The 20,357-nt window shown below is 39.1% G+C and overlaps 1 protein-coding gene across 3 annotated transcripts in view; it reads right to left on the bottom strand.

The window, feature by feature from the left end:
* The window catches only part of tln2a (talin 2a), a 96,009-nt gene that overhangs the window by 45,409 nt on the left and 30,243 nt on the right, over positions 1-20,357 (bottom strand). For all 3 annotated transcript variants that reach the window (XM_044345606.1, XM_044345623.1, XM_044345614.1), the window contains exons 3-10: positions 8,397-8,568; positions 7,097-7,194; positions 5,859-5,988; positions 5,570-5,722; positions 4,594-4,736; positions 3,404-3,531; positions 2,879-2,942; positions 2,631-2,735 (exon numbers count right to left, since the gene is read on the bottom strand). In XM_044345606.1, coding sequence (XP_044201541.1) covers positions 2,631-2,735; positions 2,879-2,942; positions 3,404-3,531; positions 4,594-4,736; positions 5,570-5,722; positions 5,859-5,988; positions 7,097-7,194; positions 8,397-8,532 — 957 coding nt within the window. In that variant the 5' untranslated portion in view covers positions 8,533-8,568. The remainder of the gene's footprint in view (positions 1-2,630; positions 2,736-2,878; positions 2,943-3,403; positions 3,532-4,593; positions 4,737-5,569; positions 5,723-5,858; positions 5,989-7,096; positions 7,195-8,396; positions 8,569-20,357) is intronic.

Genomic DNA, 20,357 nt, shown 5'->3' with positions numbered 1-20,357 from the left:
GTCTTTTACCTGTTTTAAAAAATATTAATCAAATCCTACACTGACAATACTTGTCCCTGCAGGTTGTCTCACTGTAGGTTTACAAAAGCCACATGTTGTGTTTCATTATTTATTACTGTTTTGATGTCTGCTTTCATCCTTTCAATCTGTACCTCCATTGAAGCCTTGTGTGTTTTAATGTCATTTGGTCTTTTAATTGTATTCGTATTGTATGTATTTATAATAATTTATAACTTGTAGCGTCTCTGCTTTCATGAGCTTGTGTTTACAGTACAGGGCACTCATGCAAAAGAGAGTTAACTCTCATTGGACCACCCTGTATGAATGAAGGCTGATTGAGTGAATGAAATCAGGCGATAAACCTACAGAAAAAAATAACCCATGATGCAAACAAACCATTTAAATGTCCATTTCATTCCCTTCAGCGAGCAATTTTTGCCCACATTAATTTTGTTTAATTTGCCTACTCATTGCATTTGGAGAACAGGACAGATTAACAATTCAAGACACAAAAATTAAACACACAGGCCTAACAGCATGAAACTCTCATTTTGCTGTCACACTGATCCGCCAAGATGGGTATTCATCTGTCTAACCAATAAGAAAACCCAACTTTTCCCAGTTAGTAATTAAAATGTTGTGTCTTAATCCATGTCTTTGTCTGCCTGTCAACAACTCTCAAACTCCACAGTATTCACTAAACCTCTAATGTCAGACTCTCTCTGAGCCCACAGACGTCTTTTTTCTCTCTCTCTCTAGCATGGAAAGAGCAAACGTCTCTGCAGGAGCTGCAGTCCGTGAGCAGATGGACAGAACGTGATGGGCTGTGACGTGAGGGCAAAGAGGTGAGTTGTGTAAATGTCCTGGAGGGCCTGTAAACTCTCTGGGGCCTCCAGGGGTTATGGTTTAGGGACTATAGGCTGCGTTTTTTTGTTTTTTTCCTGCGTTATTTTTAAGATGTTTCTGCTCCACTGGATTATACTCAAGGATGACCGAAACGACAGAGGTGAGAAGATAAGATGTCAAATGGATCAAGGGGAAAGCAGATCCAAGACCAGGAGGTGCATAATGGTTTAAGATTTGTGTGTCTTATGCTTAAAAAGGAATAAAAAGCAGGGTGCGGTGTGGACTTACAGGACTTTGGGATGTGTGAGCTACCGTAAATGAAGACTTGATGAGGTGAGCTCCAATCTAATAGGGACTGTTTTGGGTTTTTTTTTTTTAATACTTCATCTTTGCCCTTATCCTCTGGCGCTGAAAGCTACTGATGAAAAGCCAGAAGCTGCCTGGCAGAGTCAGCACAAGCAACCTTTATTTCAAGCAATTACCGGAAATGATCTCATTTTCTATGAGAGCTCAGCAGCAGAGTCAGAAAGAGGTGACAACTGGAAAGCAATTTATCGATGCAGACGTGGACAGTTCCAATGTCTTTATGCAGTTAGTCTTGGCAACAAAAGATGTGTGTTATCTGTCACTCTGGGTATAGCAGCTCCACTGGTAGTACAACTGGAAATCAGCAAATTGCTCCTATCAGCAGGCATCCACTGGCAGTCAGACTATTTGGGAGAGTTAAGTGTCCCGAGGTTTGCCTGCACGATGTCTCCTTCATTCACTCCACTTCCTCCCTCTCGCTCTGAAATAATCTCAGCGCCACACTCGGCTGCACAGGCAACATTTGGTTTTCTTCCAGGTAAACGCTGAACTCCCAGCAGACGAGGTGCTGCTGGCGAGTGTGTGCGCACGCCTGTGTTTGTATGTGTGTGTTAGTGAATAGCTGAGAAAAAGATAGAGATGTATCCCTTGGGGTCTCTTCCCTCGTATGCTTTTGTTTCTATTTCTGTTTCCATATTTGAAGAGTGAAAATGGTTTTGTATTTCATCTAAATAATGCTTGAAAATGGTTACGCTCACCAATGATATGCAGTCTACTCTGAATTCATTATGAGATCATCTCAAAGAGCAGGGTAAAAGTATAATTTATATAACAAAAGAAAAACTATTTTAATTTTGCAAATAAGGCTTTGAGGGAGCAGTTATATTATCATGCACAGGTGCAAAACGTGTACTCTTTTGTTCTTTGTAGGCAATTCCAGATGAGTATTTTCAGATTCTTCTGTGCAGTCTCGTAACGTTAAAGTGTCATTGTTTATTACAGTTATATTAAGAATAAAGATTGTTTTTGCCTAATACTTGTTAATTTTATTATATTACATAATGTTTGTCTTGTTTCTAGTATTTTTTTGTAGTGTGTATATAGGAAATAGCCAGCAGGATCTTTCTTTTGTTTGGGTGACATGAAAAGCTTTGAAAGTTCAGGTGGACCCCGAACAATTACCCCACCTGCTGGGTAGATCCCTTCAACTCCCTCATCCAGTTAACACCAAGCCCAGGGACAAGATTTCACACTCAAGAGATAAAAAGCTCAAACTACATGTCCAAGTTATTCCAAAATCTCAAAAGCCTCTCCTACTTTAAATAATTCAATTTAAAAACGAGGAGAGAAGAACTCCAGGCTAGGTTTTTTTTACTTTGAGAGCAGAAGATCTCTTGAATAAAATGGTGCAGTGGTACTTGATAAAAATGTTGTATTTTTGTAAAAAAAAAAATCACAGAAATAAACGTTCAACTTACTTTGACCAGGAAGAAAGATACTCCATATGTCCGCAGAGACCTTGCAAGTTTCACATATTTCACTTTTGCTTCAATCTCCGTCATCTCTCCACAGTGATTGTGTTCCTGTAAGTAGGTCAAACATGTATTCAGCTGTCTGGACGTTTGGTGCACAATTGTTAAATAAGTTCAAATCAAAAAAAAAAAAAAAAAAAAAAAAAAAAAAAAATCAATATCTGCATTTATTAAGAGAGAAACCATGACAGCACCTGGAATACTTTCTTCTCAGCTCCTCGCTGCTTTATATATTCTTTGGGTAGAAACTCCTTCAGGCTAGGAAAAAAATGAAAAACAGAAAGAGGCTGAACTTCATATAAAAAGTATGAGTTCTTCAATTTTCTGTTACAGCCTTAAAACTCTCAAGAAATCTCAGTTTCATACACTGCCAAGGCAGGATTTATAATATGAACACAAATATTTCTATCAGTACTTCCATGGAGGACTGGGTTTTTTTGTTTGGGATTTTTTTTTACTTTTAGTCCACTTTATTCTAATCAAATGAGTTCTACACTAAATGTCTGAGAAGAATCCAGTGAAAATTCATTATTTACTTCTGGAACAGGTTTAAAATGAAGGAACAAAACACATTTTGCAAGCAGAAGGTCTTGGGATGACTCACAGCTTGTTTTATTTCTGTTTTGTGAGTGATTTTGTTTACTTGAAAATGCTGCACTAGTCAATGTGAAATGACATGTTGCACCACTGGGAGATCTGCTTGTGGGTTAGATGCTTACTCTAAGAATCCAGGTTTGTGTTTGTGCTCTATATGAGGTCCAAACTGGATCTGGGCCTGAATGCCTCCAAACTCACAGGCCTTGTCAAATGATACAGGGTGAGAACCGTTCAGGATGTCATCTCTGGCCTGAAAGACAAATGAAACCTTCCATTAGTTATAAACACCTAGAAGAATTTAGCTTAATCTTGGCTTGCACTTGCATTTTCTTCTGTGAACTCTTACTCCTCTTCAGTGGTGGAAAGTAACTAAGTACATTTACTCAAGATTTGTACTTAAAAACCATTTTGAGGTACTTGTACTTCCTTTTTCTGCTACTTTATACTTCTATATACTTCCACTACATTTCAGAGGGAAATATTGTACTTTCTAGTCCACTAAATTTATTTGACGGCTTTAGTTGCTTTTCAGATTAAGATTTGACACAAATCTTAAGATTCATTTTAAGATTAAGATCTGACACAATGGTATATACACAACTGTATATAAAGTAGTTGAAACTAGCTCCACCTCCAGCAGCTACAACAGTAACATGCTGCTCTAACACTGATGCTTCAGTATTAATAATCTAATGATGTCATATATAATAATATATCAGTCAGAGGGACCAAACCACCACTTTTACTTTAATACTGGTACATTTTGCTGCTAATACTCATTATGTGTTTTTCATTTATGTTTTTCATGCAGGACTTTTACTTGTAATGGAGTATTTTTATATTGTTGTATTGGTACTTTTACTTAAGTAAATGATCTGAGTACTTCTTCCACCACTGCTCCTCTTCATACAGAAATGAGTCAAAACCTACTGGTGCTCTGGTTTGATATTTAATGAGGATCAACCATGCATTTCTCAATTCACAAGCCATCTGTCACTGCACATTTTGATAGCTGCTTGTAGCCATTAGGGGACTATGGGAAAAAATGACACAGTATATCGTCTGGTTTGTACATTCTTATGTAGAAGGAGGAGGGGAGACTTCAGACGAACGTATGTATGTTAGAACTGGTTGGAATGATGATGTGCCGTTGACTCTACTAGACGTATCTGATTCGGCTTGAGGCAAAAAAATTGTACCACAGTGCTTCTGCTGCTACAAGAGTCATTAGTTAGTTTTACTAGAAAGTGAATAAAGAGAAGTTTTTAGAAAAACAAACAGAGGCATTAACGTGGCAGAGTGAGAGTCAGACCTGTACGTAAAGCAGGTTGAGCTGGACGGGGTCTCGAGAATCCACGTTCTGGTCCGAGTAGAAGAACTTGCGCCTGAGCAGAAGGGTCTCGTTCTCGTCCACGCCCTGCTCTCTGAATGTTCTGCTGTGGTCCAACCAATTCACTGACAACACAAAATACAGGCACAGGGATTAAATTATACCAGTCGCTTCTATAAAAGGTAGACAAATAACCTACACTTTAGTTTTATTTACAGGGTTATTTTCCAATATGTGTGGTTACAGCAAAGACCGACGAGAACAATAAGAATGTGATAAAGGTATCTGTGGATTTGTAAGAATTCATAACCGGAGTAATCCATTCCAAACAGCCCTTATTCATTTTCTGGTGGCAACATTCACAGTGTGCTCTATGTACTAGACTATGATCTGACTGGCAATTTTTTTTAGATCCTTTCTAAGCTATGCATAGAGTTCCCTAGACTTTACAGTTTGGATTTTGCTCTAACATTACTGTGAACTGCATAATGTTATAAAGGACAGGTGTATGACATCGTATTACATTTGTATCTAATGTAATAGGTTCCAGATATATTGCTGTGTTATCAAAAGAAACACTCTCTGTGCTGTCAAAAATGCCAAGTATGCTTAAAAAAAGATAAATTCAAGATGAGATATACTGGTGTATATCAGATGGTCTTTGGGTCTGAGCACATTGAGGAGAAATGGATGCAAGATGGGAAAGCAAAGGGCTAATCTGATGGTAGATTTCACACGCAACTATTAAAATTGTTATTGAATGGTCACCGTGTGCTGAAAAATATTTTTTATGTTTAAAGAGCAATACGTTTTTGTTAAGAGGGGAAAATCAACACACCAATCAGGGCAGATGTGCAGTTGTTTTTAAGCACAGATGCTTTAATGAGAAACAAATGAGCGCCATCAACTACGCCATCAGGTCACATGTAATTCTACTGCACTTCTGCACTGAACTCACAGTCGTCGTCTGTGTGTAGTTTGGCTTTCAGCTTCTCCATCTTCCTCTCGTCACGTAGCAGTGTCCTGTCTTTCTTCAGCGTACCCATCCCTTCCTCTTTCTTCTCCTCCACCGTCTCCTGGATCAGAGAGTATTCCTCATAGTTGGTGATGCCTGTAAATCGAAAGAGAAAAACATCCTCGTCAGATTTTACATGTTTAGATCAAATTTTTGTGTATATGTTTTAAATACCCAATGAAGGACGAGTGACAGTTTAAGACCTACACGGCGTCCATCTAAATTACTGTACCTATTCTACTGCATATAGTCACAAGCAGCTCTCCCACTGTTTTGGAGTCGTCGACCATGATGGTTTTAACAGCCCCATCCAACATTTTGATTTTCTGGGGCCTCTGCTTCTTCTTGTATTCAAGGATGTCCTGCTCAGGAAAGAAAGCAACCGAGAACCAAAAAGAAGAATCAAAAAGACAGGAATTCAGGAATTAAATGAAAGAGAGACAGAGAGAGAGAGAGAGAGACTGAAAGTAACCACTGAGAAAAATGATCAAATGCACCGAGGTTGCATGGTGAGAGGGGAGAATATAGGCCAGAAAACCTCATTTAACGGCTGCCTATCACAGCCCGCTGCTCCCTTCCAATCACAACAATGAGGAGAGATTTGGTTCAGAATAATTGGTCACAGTCATGCCTTCTACCTGGGTTGCCTTTGGTGGATTTGAAGAGGAGAAACCATTTAGAGCTGCAAAACTAAAAACCCACAGATGTATGGAGTTGGTAGAGCCTTTGGCAGCAGGGATCAGACACTTTGAAACAAGCTGGAAAAAAAAAAGTCTACAGATGGCTGAAAGCACATCTTTAAAACTCACTTTTAAGTTCTGATTTTCTAGACATCCACTTTTATCCTCTGCGTTTATTTTCTCTTTTTCTTCACTGTTTTTTACTCATTTGTACTCCTCCGTATGACTTGTCTATAATGTATATTGTACACTGTCTTTGTTCTGATGTATTCAAATAAAAAAAATATCATTATATTGCACTTGACCCCATCAATTAACACTGTGCTATTAGAACATCTGGATTCAAGCATGCTAGGTCTCAGGTTACTATACACATGATCTGGATATAAATGCAAATGTGCTCAGAATATGAACCTGAGAGTGTGTGTGTGTGTGTCTGTGTGTTTGTGTCAGTTGCGCACATTGAGCTCCAACGTGTGCTGTTGATGTGTTTGTCCGGGTCAATGTTATTCACACATCTCCCTCCAGGGTTTCAGTCACACATAGTTCTCGGTGTAACCCGGTGAGAGTGTGTGTGTGTGTGTGTGTGTGTATGTACGTTATTGTTATTCTTCAAGTGCTCACTTTAACCTTTGCCACACACTGCTCAGGATAAACACTCACTCCATGGTAACAGTCATAGAGTGTTTGATTGTCTATATAAATATATGTGTGTGTGTGTTTGTGTGTGTATATACTGTATGTGTGTGTTTGTGTGTGTGTGTTGGGTTCAACAGGTTTATATATTTACCCCGTTGCGGAGCATGTAGTAGTCCAGAGTCCTGCCAGACTCCAGCCAGATGCCTTTTCTGGGGTCTTCATCAGACAGAAACAGACCGTAGTCCGAAGCTGCAGCAGTGAGAAGAAACAGCAACATTTTAGAGACTATTGTGATGCAAGTTATTTTTTATGCTGCTATCAGCCTACATGATATCAGCTCAATAATGGCCTGACCTGATAGACATGGGGTGCTGGGAAATAAGTGTCAGGTGCAACAATAGCTCATTTTACCCTGCGTAGTGTGTCGTAGTGAAGGACAAAAATGTTCCCATCTTCTTGCCTAATTTGACAACTTCTACGACATGTTCTGCCCACAGGAGCACAGAGCGCTCTTCATGCACATCTGTATACGTGATGTTGCAACAAGGAGTCATATGGCAGGTTGTAAAAGACGGCATGATTGATATGGGCTCAACAGGTGGGCTGCCATGTCTGTCGGCCAAGTTACAGCAAGAATCTGTGACTCCATGATGACCTAATCACAGACACAGTGGCTATCTCAGAAGTATTAGGTCATGTTTGAATGTAAATGTAATGCTATACCATAGAAGATATATTAACCTTATAAGGGGTGAAACAGTTGTTATTTACTTAGCTTTCTTATTTATTTTTATAAATATTTTGTTGATGTCAATGTTGTTGACAATGATTTTTTAAAAATATTTATATAAATATTTAGATGTATCTAAAAAGATAGAAAAGTAGCAAGAAAGTGAGGGAAATTGGAGGGAAGCGTTGTTGTTTTGTTTTTTCCTGCCAAATTCTGATTTTTATGTGCTTTTCAAATCTATATGATGGAAAAATTATCATAAAAATATTCTTGGAAGGAAAAAAAAAGACAAAAGTGTTGAGTAGTCTGATTCTGGCATGAGTTTATCAGACAGAAAGGAAGGGAATCTGAGGAATCATGATAGTACTTGAATAGTAAATCTGCACACAGATTTTACTGCTCTTAAATCTATAATGTTTTGTTCCCATGTTGACAGCACCACATCCATCCTCAAAACATTTGAATTGACATATTAACGTGCCAAGTGAGATTTGACTTGCACAATTCTGACTTGAATACAGCTTTAAATTATTGTATTTAAACTATTTGAATTGTCACACCCAATATATTTTGGTCTGCTGTTCTCATCTTTGCCAGAGCTGTGAAAGTCTCCTTCTTTACCTTTGAAGACTCCTGACTGATCAGTGCCAACAAGCTGCTTTATTCAGGCCACACCTATGTATGTGGCGCAATCCGAATGTCATTATTTTATCATTCTCACCCTGTCCGGTTTGAGCCTCAGGAACCCTCTCTCTGATGATCCTACAGGCATCGTAGATGGCTGTGGAGGGCTCAAACTGCATGGTCTTCACTACGTTGCATTGGCGAACGCAGATTTTCAGCGACAACACCACCATCTTGGCGGGCGGTGGGGGCGGGGGCTGCAGCTACACCTGCATACGGAAGCACAGAGAGGGAGAGGTTGGGTTTATTGCGTGGCACAAGTCCAGAAAATACAAAACTTGAGCACAGTGACAACACTCATTGACCATGATAAATGAGCCAGATGTTAGAGGAGAAGAAGGAATTCTCTCTAGTTATAAAGAAGGCAATACACACTTTTTATACTCATAGTTTAGATAATAATGATTTTGGAATGTGAATACCCTGGCATTACTGCTATGCTTGATATAACGGGTAACATCTTTTTTACTTTCCCACGAAACAAAAAAAAGAAAAAGAAAGCACAACCTAAAACTGGTTCTCACTTCACACGTCTACTTTCTTGTGGCTGTTGGGACACACACACACACACACACTTTGCCTTGCACTGTCGTAAACAATGAAATTTTATGAATGTGAAGAAAGTGTTAATTTATGCATAGTGAGGCCATTGTTATGCTTCAGACTACATTATCACATTTTTAAAAATCGGCCCATCTGGTCCTGGCTGGGGACAAAAAGAATGTCTAAGAGAATATTTGGGCAGGAGAATTTAAAAGGTAAAATAAAGAAACAAAGCTACAACCACAACATCTAGAATTAAACAGGCAATCCTCCTCTTCTTTCATACACTGATAATAATATCCTGCTTGATCTACTTCAAAAAATGAAGGCAACTTTTTGTATCAGATTATCATGTTGCTCAAGCAAGACTAATCTTTGTATAAACTAAATTTTTTTTTTATGTAAAAAATTTATTTTCAAGTCAACTTAATTTAAGCATTCCTCATTTGAGTGTATGATCTACTTAACTTTAAGAATTTTAAATGATTATCTTTAATTGAAACCTACTTAATTTTGAACATTTCCATATTAGTTACTTGAAGTGGGAACTACTTTGTTTTTCCAAAGACCCCGTTTACATTTATATCTGCACAGATTTATTTTTTTCCAGTGTATTAGGTGGGTCAAAAACCAACCACTAGAGCTGCAACGATTAAATCGATTAGTTTCCAACTATTCGATTAATCGTTTTGAGTCCTTTTTAAGTAAAAAAAAGTCCAAATTATCTGATTCAAGCTTCTAAAATGTGAATATTTTCTGGTATCTTTAGTCTATGACGGTAAACTAAATATTTTTGTGTTGTGGACTGTTGGTCAGTACAAAACAAGACATTTTCTGACGCCATCTTGGGCTTCGGGAAACAGTAATCGACACTTTTTCACCATTTTATAGACCAAACAATTAATCAAGAAAAATAATCAACACATTAATCAATAGTGAAAATAACTGTTAGTTGCAGTCCTGCCAACCACTGCTGAAAACATTACATTTCTAAAAACTTAGCTCTGTTTTCCTCTTGCTGTGACAAAGAACATCAAAATGAGCCCAAACAAACATCATCATCTTCACATATACAGAGGCAGCAAAGCAATTTCCAGATTATTATCCTCCAAATGTAAAGTCAGCATGGGTCCAACTCTGTTAAACTACCAGCATGCCCCATATTCTCTTACTGCTTATAAAATCTACAGTTACATCACTAAAACACCCTGAACAACAGATTCAACAGAACCGCCACCATAACAATCTTGAAGTTAGTAAACCTGTGTTTTATATATATTACAGAAATCTATAATTTACCAAAGAAATGGCGAGAGCCAACACTGCTGTGATTCACAAAGATTAAATGCAGGAAGAAGGAGAAGAAAGCGGTGACCTCCCTAACAGAGCACCTCCTGTCTGGGTGCGATAGTAGCACAGTGCCCCTCTGTGTCCAGGGTCAAAGTTGAGAGGTCAGTCCTGGCCACGGCTGAAGTACACAGGCAGCCCCCCTCATCTTTCCCGCTGGCTTCTGACCCTGACTCACACACAGAGAATCTGGTTCCTATGTGAAATGTGTTCACACACTGGGGTGAAGGTGTTAGTCTGGCACACAATGTTGACACTCTGCTGCAGCATCCTGAGTCGAACCATGGTAATAATACAACTAGACGTTGTTTTACAACTAGACCTTGTTTAAAATATGTATGACAAGTTGCCAGAAGAGAATCTATCATGCTAATGTGCTGTTTTCTCTCAGTTTAGCATTTATTTGCACTATAAAACACTTCTTCTTTAAATATAAAATTAACAAACCAAACACATTTTAGGCAGCCTTCCAAAGAAGCAGGTCATCACCTTTTTTCCTTTCAATTTCATTTCCAATAAAATAAAATTCGATCTTATTTTGGGCTTAATAGCTACCTTCATTGATGCCATTCTTCTTAGTGCAGCCTGTAAATTTGTGGCAGTTATGGCTTTGGGCTCTGTCTCAGTCAGTCAAGTACCTCCGCAAACCTGTTGTTGATGGTGGTTGGACCGAAGCCAAGAACTTTTCCGACAATTGGCTCACAAAGACGATGTACAATATAATCACACACGCTGTCAGAGCCTGACAGAACGGCATCCTAAAACTGATATAACCTGCAATTCCCTTGATTTGCCAGCATGAAGAGGCCTCTCCTAAAGGCAGGATCATGACACCACAAAACTCTCAGCAGTGCCCTTAAAAGACCAAGTCCAAGAGCTAATTCAGTGAATGAAAGCAACAAAAGCGACTTTGTGGAAACACTGACGGGGCTGATGGTGATTTACAAGTACATGGACACATTTTTGGAATACTACAAATTCTATATCATTATATGAAGCCTCAGAGTTGGTATGTTATCTTTTTGTCCTCCTCCTTTCCCATTACGATTAGATCACAGACTGGAGCCTCAGATATCTGTTTTTTTTGTTGTTTTTTTTACCTATGGGTGTTATTTTTTTTCGCCCCTGCAAACACACCATGCAGAACCATAGGAGGAATACTGTGCAATTCCTCTTTTAGACCGTAATCGCTGCATTTTCAGCCTCTTTAAGCCTGAGGAATGGTCAGGCAAACAGCAGGAAGAAGTAAAGAGATAAGAGGGAGCGATGAGGACAGAGCATAATAAAGTAATAATATGTTGATGTGGTTATCAGTGGATCCACCAGCTGGACTACGGAGTGGGAACCAGACAGCTCATTTATGGCACTGAAATCTGCACTTTTGGATTTTTACAGTATTTTAATGGATTATTATCTTTTGATATAACTAATGGTTTTAATTACAGTCTACCGTGACAGTTCAAAATATATATAACCCTTCTTTTGCAAATCCGCCCCCCAATCTTTTTTTCTTTCTGGGGCAGTTTCTACACACCGACTGTTGTATTTGTGATACTGGTATGTAAACCTGCTAATCAGATAAAGATGTGACCTGATCTGACGTGTGCTGAAAGGATGACAGCTGACTCACCATGCAGCTGTCCTAATGCTATGAGTCAAAATGTATGCTGTAAATATGTGCAGGCAGGATGTAGACAAAGATCATGTACAAGCCCTGTCATTGCTCTGTTCAGTCACATTTTGTTACCCATTGTGACCAAGTTAGAGCAAAGCAGCAACTACCAGGGCTTGAGGCTGAAGCCAAAGCGGAAGTACCTTAAAAGTACCACTGACGGCTGCTAGATGCTGGCTCCAATTGACTTCCCATTCAAAAAAACAACGTCAACTTCTCTCTAGAATTAGTCAGTAACTTTTCTCAACAAGTCATTATGGTCACTAAATTCAGGCCCTCTGATAAATGTGCTGGAAATTATTGCTCTGTTAGTAAGATTTGAAGGCTTATAGTCACTTTGATATCTGCAGTGTGGGCATTGATTGACAGTTGTGATTGACAGTTTGCTCACCTGCTGCTCTCCCCAGCTGTGGGAACCACTGAGTACAGACTATTGTCGCAATATTTCTGTAAGTTTAATGTTACTTGATTATAATACCAGCCCTGTTGGAATAAAATCCTCTTAGCCTAATATGAAAAATGGTTATGTCAGACACTGTGGTTTTATTTATCCTTACTTAAACCATGTTGAGCCCTGATGTGAATCCTCTGAATTATCATTTCTTTAAAGGCGCAGTGTGTAGAATTTAGTGGCATCTAGCAGAACTGACTTGGCAGAAATGGAATATAATATTCATAAGTATATTTAAATTAGTGTATAATCAACTGAAAATAAGAATCGTTGTGTTTTTGTTATGTCAGAATGAGCCCTTTATATCTACAGAGGTAGTGGGTCCTCTTCATGGATGTATTATAAGAGATGGATATTATAAATGGCGCCCATTCAGTCCTATAAGAATTGCTCCACTGGCTCCACTGGCTTCCACATTGTGCAGCCCACTGAATATGCGCAGTAGTGTTTCTCCCACTGGCCCCACCAACGAGTTCCCGCTCGGCCCATAGACTTTACATTGTGATGACGTCATGGATTTTTAAAATCACTTTTCTCGGCTCAAGGAAAGTTTTACAAATATAAAACTTCAATGGATCAAAAGTTCATAATAGAAATCAATAGAGTCATAATTGTTTGCAGTCTTTTACAATGGTGGTCTATGGGGAAAATACTTTTTGGGCTGCAGGAGGATTTTTCGCTGCAATACCACAAGTGGCCACTGGGAAAAATTGGCTGCAAGGCTGAGCGGCAGCGCCCTATCCAGCTCTTATTATACATCCATGGTCCTCTTCCACGGAGCCTGACATGTTGCACTGCCATGTTTCTACAGAAGCCCAGAACAGACAAACCAAACACTGGCTCTAGAGAGGGCCTTTTGCATTTTTTGCAAGGCTGCCATAGGTTCTCCTTAACTTGTCCTACACTACTTGGAAGGGGAGGGGGGGGGGGGGGAGGTATTCAGTTGGTTGCGGTCTACAACCTCACCACTAGATGCCACTAAATGCTACACACTGCGCCTTTAACGTCACACAAACAAGGCATTTACAATAAGGAGTTACTAATTCCATAAACAAACATTGAAAATAACATTTTCAGCTTGTTTAACATCAAACTTTTTAACTGATTAAATACAAATCAAGCATAACAAATAATGAGCTTATTTGTTTGTCGGACACTCATATAAAAAACAAATGAAAGTAAATCCCTCCTTCATCCTGCATCAAGAAAAAAGCAGCGTCTCTGTCAAAGCTGGATTACCACCAAAGCATCCTATCATACATTTTCCTTTCCCTGTGATGAGAAAGGATTTGCTGAGATCAAATGTGATTGTACAGGCCCCAAAACACTTGAGTGCAACCAACTAATTAGGCTGCAGTGTGGGAATGTGACTCCGGTGTGCATGCAGCAGCGACAAAACCCCCTCAGTAATCATGTATGGTCCTAATGCAATTCAAAAGACACCGTCTGTTTAGAAAAAATAACCCTGATTTTTATTGTGAAAGGGAGTGTAAAATGTGTCAAAGGAATCACATTATAAAATGTTTTCATTTATTAAGAGAGGATCTTTTCACAACAGTTATCACAAAACACTAGTACTGTTATTATCAGTGCACTAATACCATCTATTCCCAACTTGAGGGTCACAGGATACATCTATACAATTATGGACTGGATAGAAAAGAAAAAGAAAAAAAAAAAAATCAGGATCAGGAAATGATGTTAATTTTTTATACTGTTCAATAATCTTTGGTCTTTTCTTGGGAAATATCATTATAATTATATATTATATATAATAATCATCTCTCTCTCCCTCTAGAAATATATGAAATTTAACAGTCTGAGAAGTGAAAATCACTCTTTGGTTGAAGCTCATACATATTAATGTAACCTGGACTGAGGGGTCATATGCACACATGGCTTCATTTTAAGGCAAAAAAAAAGTTGGGAACTATTGCTCTGCAATAAGCATCAGCATGATAAACCACTGTGAGTGAAAATAGTAGTTTCAAGAGAAACCATGACTTTGTTTGATAAATTTGTTAAAGATTTTGTCTGAATGACATATTGTTAGTCATACTCAAATCTTAATTAAAAAGGGAAAATGTGGAATGGAAAATGTATTTAACCCAATAACTCAATATATAAAACTCAGTTCCATTATCCAATCCTGGATTTGGCATTTTAAAATGAACAAAATAGGCTTAACAGTCATTTCAGGTCAATTAAGACTAATCAGTGAAACTATGGAATCAACTTATGATTGTACACTGCAAGGAACAAATAAAACCAGCAGAAATACTACATGAGAATAGTTGGCTGATGAATCATACAGTTGCAACTTGAGTGCCAGTTCACATTGACCATTGTTTTGCCTGCATGCTTTATTAAGAACAGAGATACCCTCCACAACATCAACAACCTTCTGCGGTCGTTTGTCATTTGAAACTAATGCAATTTTTACTCCTGAAATTAGAAGTTAAACAAAAGTAGATGCTTGAAGCAGACAGAAGGGACCGACTGGCCTCACACAGTGTTGCATTGGAACACACGCACACAGACAGAGCACATACAAATCTATAGTCATTAATACACTGTACACTCCCACACTGTAATACATAAGCAGAAAGCATCCCTCCTCCTCCTCCTGACTTTAAACCCAACTGCACCAGTTACACCTACACTCCTTTGATCTACTGCAGGCTCGCATAACAAAGAATATTCAACAGTACCGCTCTGCTGTGAGCAACATTTTTCATGTAGTTCACACCAACGACAGCAGTCATGCAGGGTGACTTTAATCTGAGCAGACTGGCCTTTTAAATGATTAGTTTTAGTATAAGTTGAATAATTGATAGGAATTAATAATAATTAATAAGAGATTACAATACCTGGTGACCAGGACTCATAAAATATGTGTTTATAAATGCTTCATGCTATGATAGAACATTTTTATTGTTACACAAAATGATTTATTTGCATCATTATTACTCATTACTCAATGTCCACTTACTAGCTGTTTCCTGAGCTTTCAACCACATCTCAAGAGTCTTCATCAACAGATGGAGTTACATGGGAGCTATCACATGATCAACATTCCACACTTAGGTCACATGGTGACAACTGAATCAGTAACCTCCGTGACAATTAAGCGATCCCCATCTGCTGATGAAGACCATGAGATGCAGTTGAGAGCTTGAGGAAAAGCTAGTTAGTCACTGCTGTACTGTAGGTTGTGGATTTTCAAAGTGAGGACTGAAGTAGCAGGGTCCCCAAATTCAGGAATAAATTCTTCACAGAATTGTGCTTAATTTAAAAAAAGATCATCAAACAATGACAAACCCCTGTCTTCCTACTGTTATTATGCCATCTGGTATTACTGTCATTAAAAAAAGAATCAGTCGGGGACAGTATGATCAAGCGTTTCAGAAGATAAACACCCAATGAAGAGCCCAAAGACGACAGTTCAGCTGCCAAATAAGAGGTAAAGTCAGCAATACGTTTCACTGCCGTATAAGTAGAGCTAACGAGTGTGTAGTCAACAGCATACAAGTAGCTGAGCCCTGGAGGTGGTTTTTACCCTCGTATCAAATTCGCTGCACAAAAAAAGCACACATCCAAGATCGACTTCTACCTGCTGCCAAAAACGCTGTGATGGTGAGGCTGCTAGGAAAGTTGATACAGTACTACTCTTCATCAACAGCGTAGCCAGGAGCACAAGTGAAGGGACCACCATTTGTCTCATTCTGAAGGAGGTCAGAAGCACTGAAGCAAGTCACTGATCTTATATTGATATGCCAACAGTACTTTTTATTTTCAAGACATAAACTTAAAAATAAAGTAAGCAGGAGAGTAGGAAATAAGCAGCTGAATACTGTGTGAAATCCTGATTTTACTCAGTTATGCTGAAGACACTGACTGTTAAGATTTAATTCAATACTTACAAGCAAACTAAACAAGATAAAAATACATCAAGCTAAGCACAAAGGTCAACAGATGTCAAACAATGTGAGCTGCAGATTTTGTGTTAGTTAAGCATTGAAGTTTTTGAGTCAGTAACTTTGACACAGATACAGACATCACACCAGAGGAGGACAGAGAGCAACTAGGAGCAAGAGGAAAGCAGGTTATATTTTACCAGTGAGCGCACACACCAAATTCAATTTCATTTGGGGAAAACTGCCGGCCTAAGAGTCACACAAAAGCTCATGAGATAAAAGGAAAATGAGACTGAGCACTGGAACATGTAGCTATTGTTCAATAGATCAATGAGGCAGAGCGATGCCTGCTGGGAATGCCCAGGCCCTGTTACAGTAACATGGCCTCTAATCCAATAATAGAACGGCCCACAAGTCAAACAGGCCAATCCTGGAGTTCTGGACCAGAGAACATATTCAATATTTGGCCTGAGCATGTCAGCAGCCTAGTTTCAACATCAGGGCCAAACTGGGCTAGCATGGGCATGATAATTAGTCTTAACTGCTTTCTTTGGTTTACCCTGGAGCAGCATTTCTGTGTTTAATTTAGCAACTAGTTGCCTCCAAAGATGTAAAACAAAACACATCGTTTTCTAATTTGCAGTTAAAAGCATATTGTTCCTGGCCTTAGGTGATGCCACTTGGCCTTGGATAGAGGAAAAAAAAAAAGGCACATGTGGACACCGAACACAATATAGCCTTATCATATGACAGCGGCTTTCACTCTGACACCACACATGCCCTCGGGAGACGCACCGAGGACGAGGCCTGCTGGAAACTCAATCTTGTTCGTTTTCAAAATGAACACGAGTGCAGAGAAACTCCATCTCAAATGCTATATTACATGATAAAACCAACACCAAGACGCAAAGTTTATATTAGACTGTCTGCTACCAGAATCTGTGGAATGCAAAAACAACATATTTTCCTCTGGAACGCTGTTGTGACACAAGCTTTTTTTTTTTATATTATTCCCGACTAACAAGTGCACGGGGGGGGGGGGGGGGGGACTAATTTGCTCCAGGAGCATGTCGCATATTACGATCCATCTATTTTATATGCACTGCCGCTGAATAATAATTAGGCTGTGCAATGCGCCGCTTTTCCAGGCTTCATTGTTACCATCCTGAATGGGTCTAGTTGAGTCATTATGAGGGAAATCTGTTTCATAGGAACTGGTCGCACCGGCGTTTATGACCGCAAATATCACAACAGATTATATTCATTTCAGTCCCCTTTGTTGCTTTAGTTTTATTACACGTGAAGCCAGACAGAAAGTTTATCTTATCTTGAAACCACTCACAGAGAAAAGTTGTTATAATAACATTAACTTGACTGCTTTCTGGCCTCTTCTATTGTTTCTCATCTTTATTGGCACTTTCAAGTGTTCTTGTGTATTTAATCAGTGTTTTCTCAACTGCACACCCTCCCACGTATACACAGGGCTGGAAGTCTTTATTCTATAGTGAATCAGTTTCCAACTGTTAACCTATTTAATGCAATTAAAAAAAAAAAAAAAAAAAACATTCTTAGCTGTGAATGAACCAGTGTTTGTCATCACAGCTGTCATATCCATGCAAAGACAGCGTAAACAAGACATTCGAGACTTGCTCTGACTACTCTTCAGGCAGAAATGGAACTGATCTAAAGCATACAGTCTTAGTCACACACGAGTGAGCCGGCACAGTTCAGAGTGAGGTCATGATCCGGCGGGCTGAATGGGGCAGCGATGGCCAGTAGGTTAAAAGAGTGCACTTGAGACTCAAGAGCAACTGGAAAATGCAGGGCAAGAAACTGATTAAAAAGAATCGCTCTGCTCTTTTAAAGCGCATTCGAGTCGAAATCCGCATGAGCATCGAGTACAGTTCAATTGAATTATTTCTTTAAAATAGTTTCTCCGTGGAAATGAAGCCAGACTGAAGGCTTAGTGATGTGCCAAAGAGTGAACACTGCAGAGAGAGTTGACAGGAATAAGGAGTCAGTTTGGAAGTACATACATGCACCAGGTTTCAAGATGAACTTGTCGATTGCGGGGACATTTCTGACAAAGGCTTGTTGGGAGTGAGTGTGACTGTGGGAGGGGCAGAGTAACAAAGATGTAGCATGTGAAACTACAAATTAAATCAATGTTTCATTATATGTCAGAGGAAAAAGGCACATTTACAGCAAAAAAAAAAATCTAGTGTTTAATTACTCTTCACTGTGGCACAGTTGTCACCAGACAAACATGTACACACAGATATGAGACTAAAAACACAAACACACCTCTACTTGAAAAGGAAGCTACATGTGAGAAATAAAGCCTGTTCGGATAATTATCCACCTGGTTGGTGGTGGGGTCAGGTGACAGACTGCATACCTCCTGAGTGACAGAAACAGCACGTCTGCTTGTGTGTTTTTCATGTGCACATTTGTTTGTGTGTGTGTGTGTGTGTGTGTGTGTGTGTGTGTGTGTGTGTTTGTGAGAGAGAGATAGCCTGGCAAACGGCTGAGGCAGACAGGTGATGCGTCTCTGTCAGCAGCAGCACCAACGCAGGTGTCGGATTTCACGGAGAGGAGAGGCTTCCAACACTGCCTCTAATCTAACACACAGCTTGTTGCTAATGCCTCATTCAACATAATTTAAAATAGATTCATATTCAATTTGGCCTCTCAACCAGAAGAGGGAATCAATTTGAAATTTAAAGCCTAACTGCAGTCACCCCCCCATCCTTTTAGCACATGTAAATTTATCCTAGAGATACCAACTTTTATGGGTACTTAAGAGGGGAGGGAGCTCACATGAGACGACACGTTTATGAGCCACCAATCAGTTAATCTTCTGTTACAACCCTCGCTCACTCCCACATTTTGGTTTTCCCTTAAAAAGGCCCGTCATTTTTCTACTCTATTGCTACTTGAGGATATGTTCAAACACAAGTTGCCATGGTTACAGAGGCTGGTTGTGGCCTGACTAATATCTGATCTGTTTTATAAGGAATGAAATGAGAAAGCACAAGAGTTCAGCTGATATGCACAGTTTCATATGTGAATCAAAGCTACTGCTGTCTGATATCTTGAGCTGATATTCGGCATCTATAAAACTAACAAATTTCAATCCAAAAATTGAAGAAAGTCATATTATTTAATGTTTACTCGAGACTTTTGTTCTGGTCAGTGTGAAAAGCCTCTGAGGTTGTATTCAGACCATAATGGAACACTTAAAGATCCACTAAAACCCAGACTAATGAAATCCTTTCAGTTTGGTTTGTAGCTCCTAAAGGCAAAGGGAACCAGCTTTCATTGCCTGTTTCACAGACTGACATCTGTGAAGTGGTTGTGAAGTCCATAATGAAACTATTTCTCAGGTTGGAAATCCTAAATGAATGAATAAACTAAGAATGAAGACATTCATTAATAAACCAATCCCTTAGTTGACATTAGAGAGGGACCTACATACTTTCATAACTGGCAGGGTATTAATCAACCTGCTCTTATGTATGAACAACAAAAATAAACAAGTCATTCAAACTCCAAACACACTATGAAAAGCAACTCATTCATATTGTTGCACTTGGGCCAACACATAAAATGTGACAAATAGTAACAAATGAAAAAATGAGAGCTTGGAGGGAAAAGTTCAATCTCTGGCTCCTTCCTCACCTCCACACAGCTGGCCAATCACGGCTGGCATGAAGTAGGTGTGGATGTGGGATTGAAGGTTTTGGAAAGTTACAGAAATTGTTGGACGCAGCCGCCCAATTCTAATGTCAGAAAGGTGGAAGGGGTTTCGGAAACTGTTCAACCATTTGACAAACACTTCTGTAAAAGTATACTGACACCTTAAGCAGTAAGGCAGAACTCTGAGAACACGGGGTGTAAATCACAGTTATTGGAGAAAAAAAAAATCCATATAGAAATTCACAGGTATTAACAGTATTGCCATAATCCATCTTCCTGTTCCAAAATGACAGGTACTTGCTGCCTGTGGCCATGATGGAGGATCAAAACATCATATGTCCACTTTTAAAGGACATCACGAGAAGGAGC

Source organism: Thunnus albacares, chromosome 1 (genome assembly GCF_914725855.1).
Source record: "Thunnus albacares chromosome 1, fThuAlb1.1, whole genome shotgun sequence".
NCBI lineage: Eukaryota > Metazoa > Chordata > Actinopteri > Scombriformes > Scombridae > Thunnus > Thunnus albacares.
This window is presented reverse-complemented; position numbering and strand designations above follow the sequence as displayed.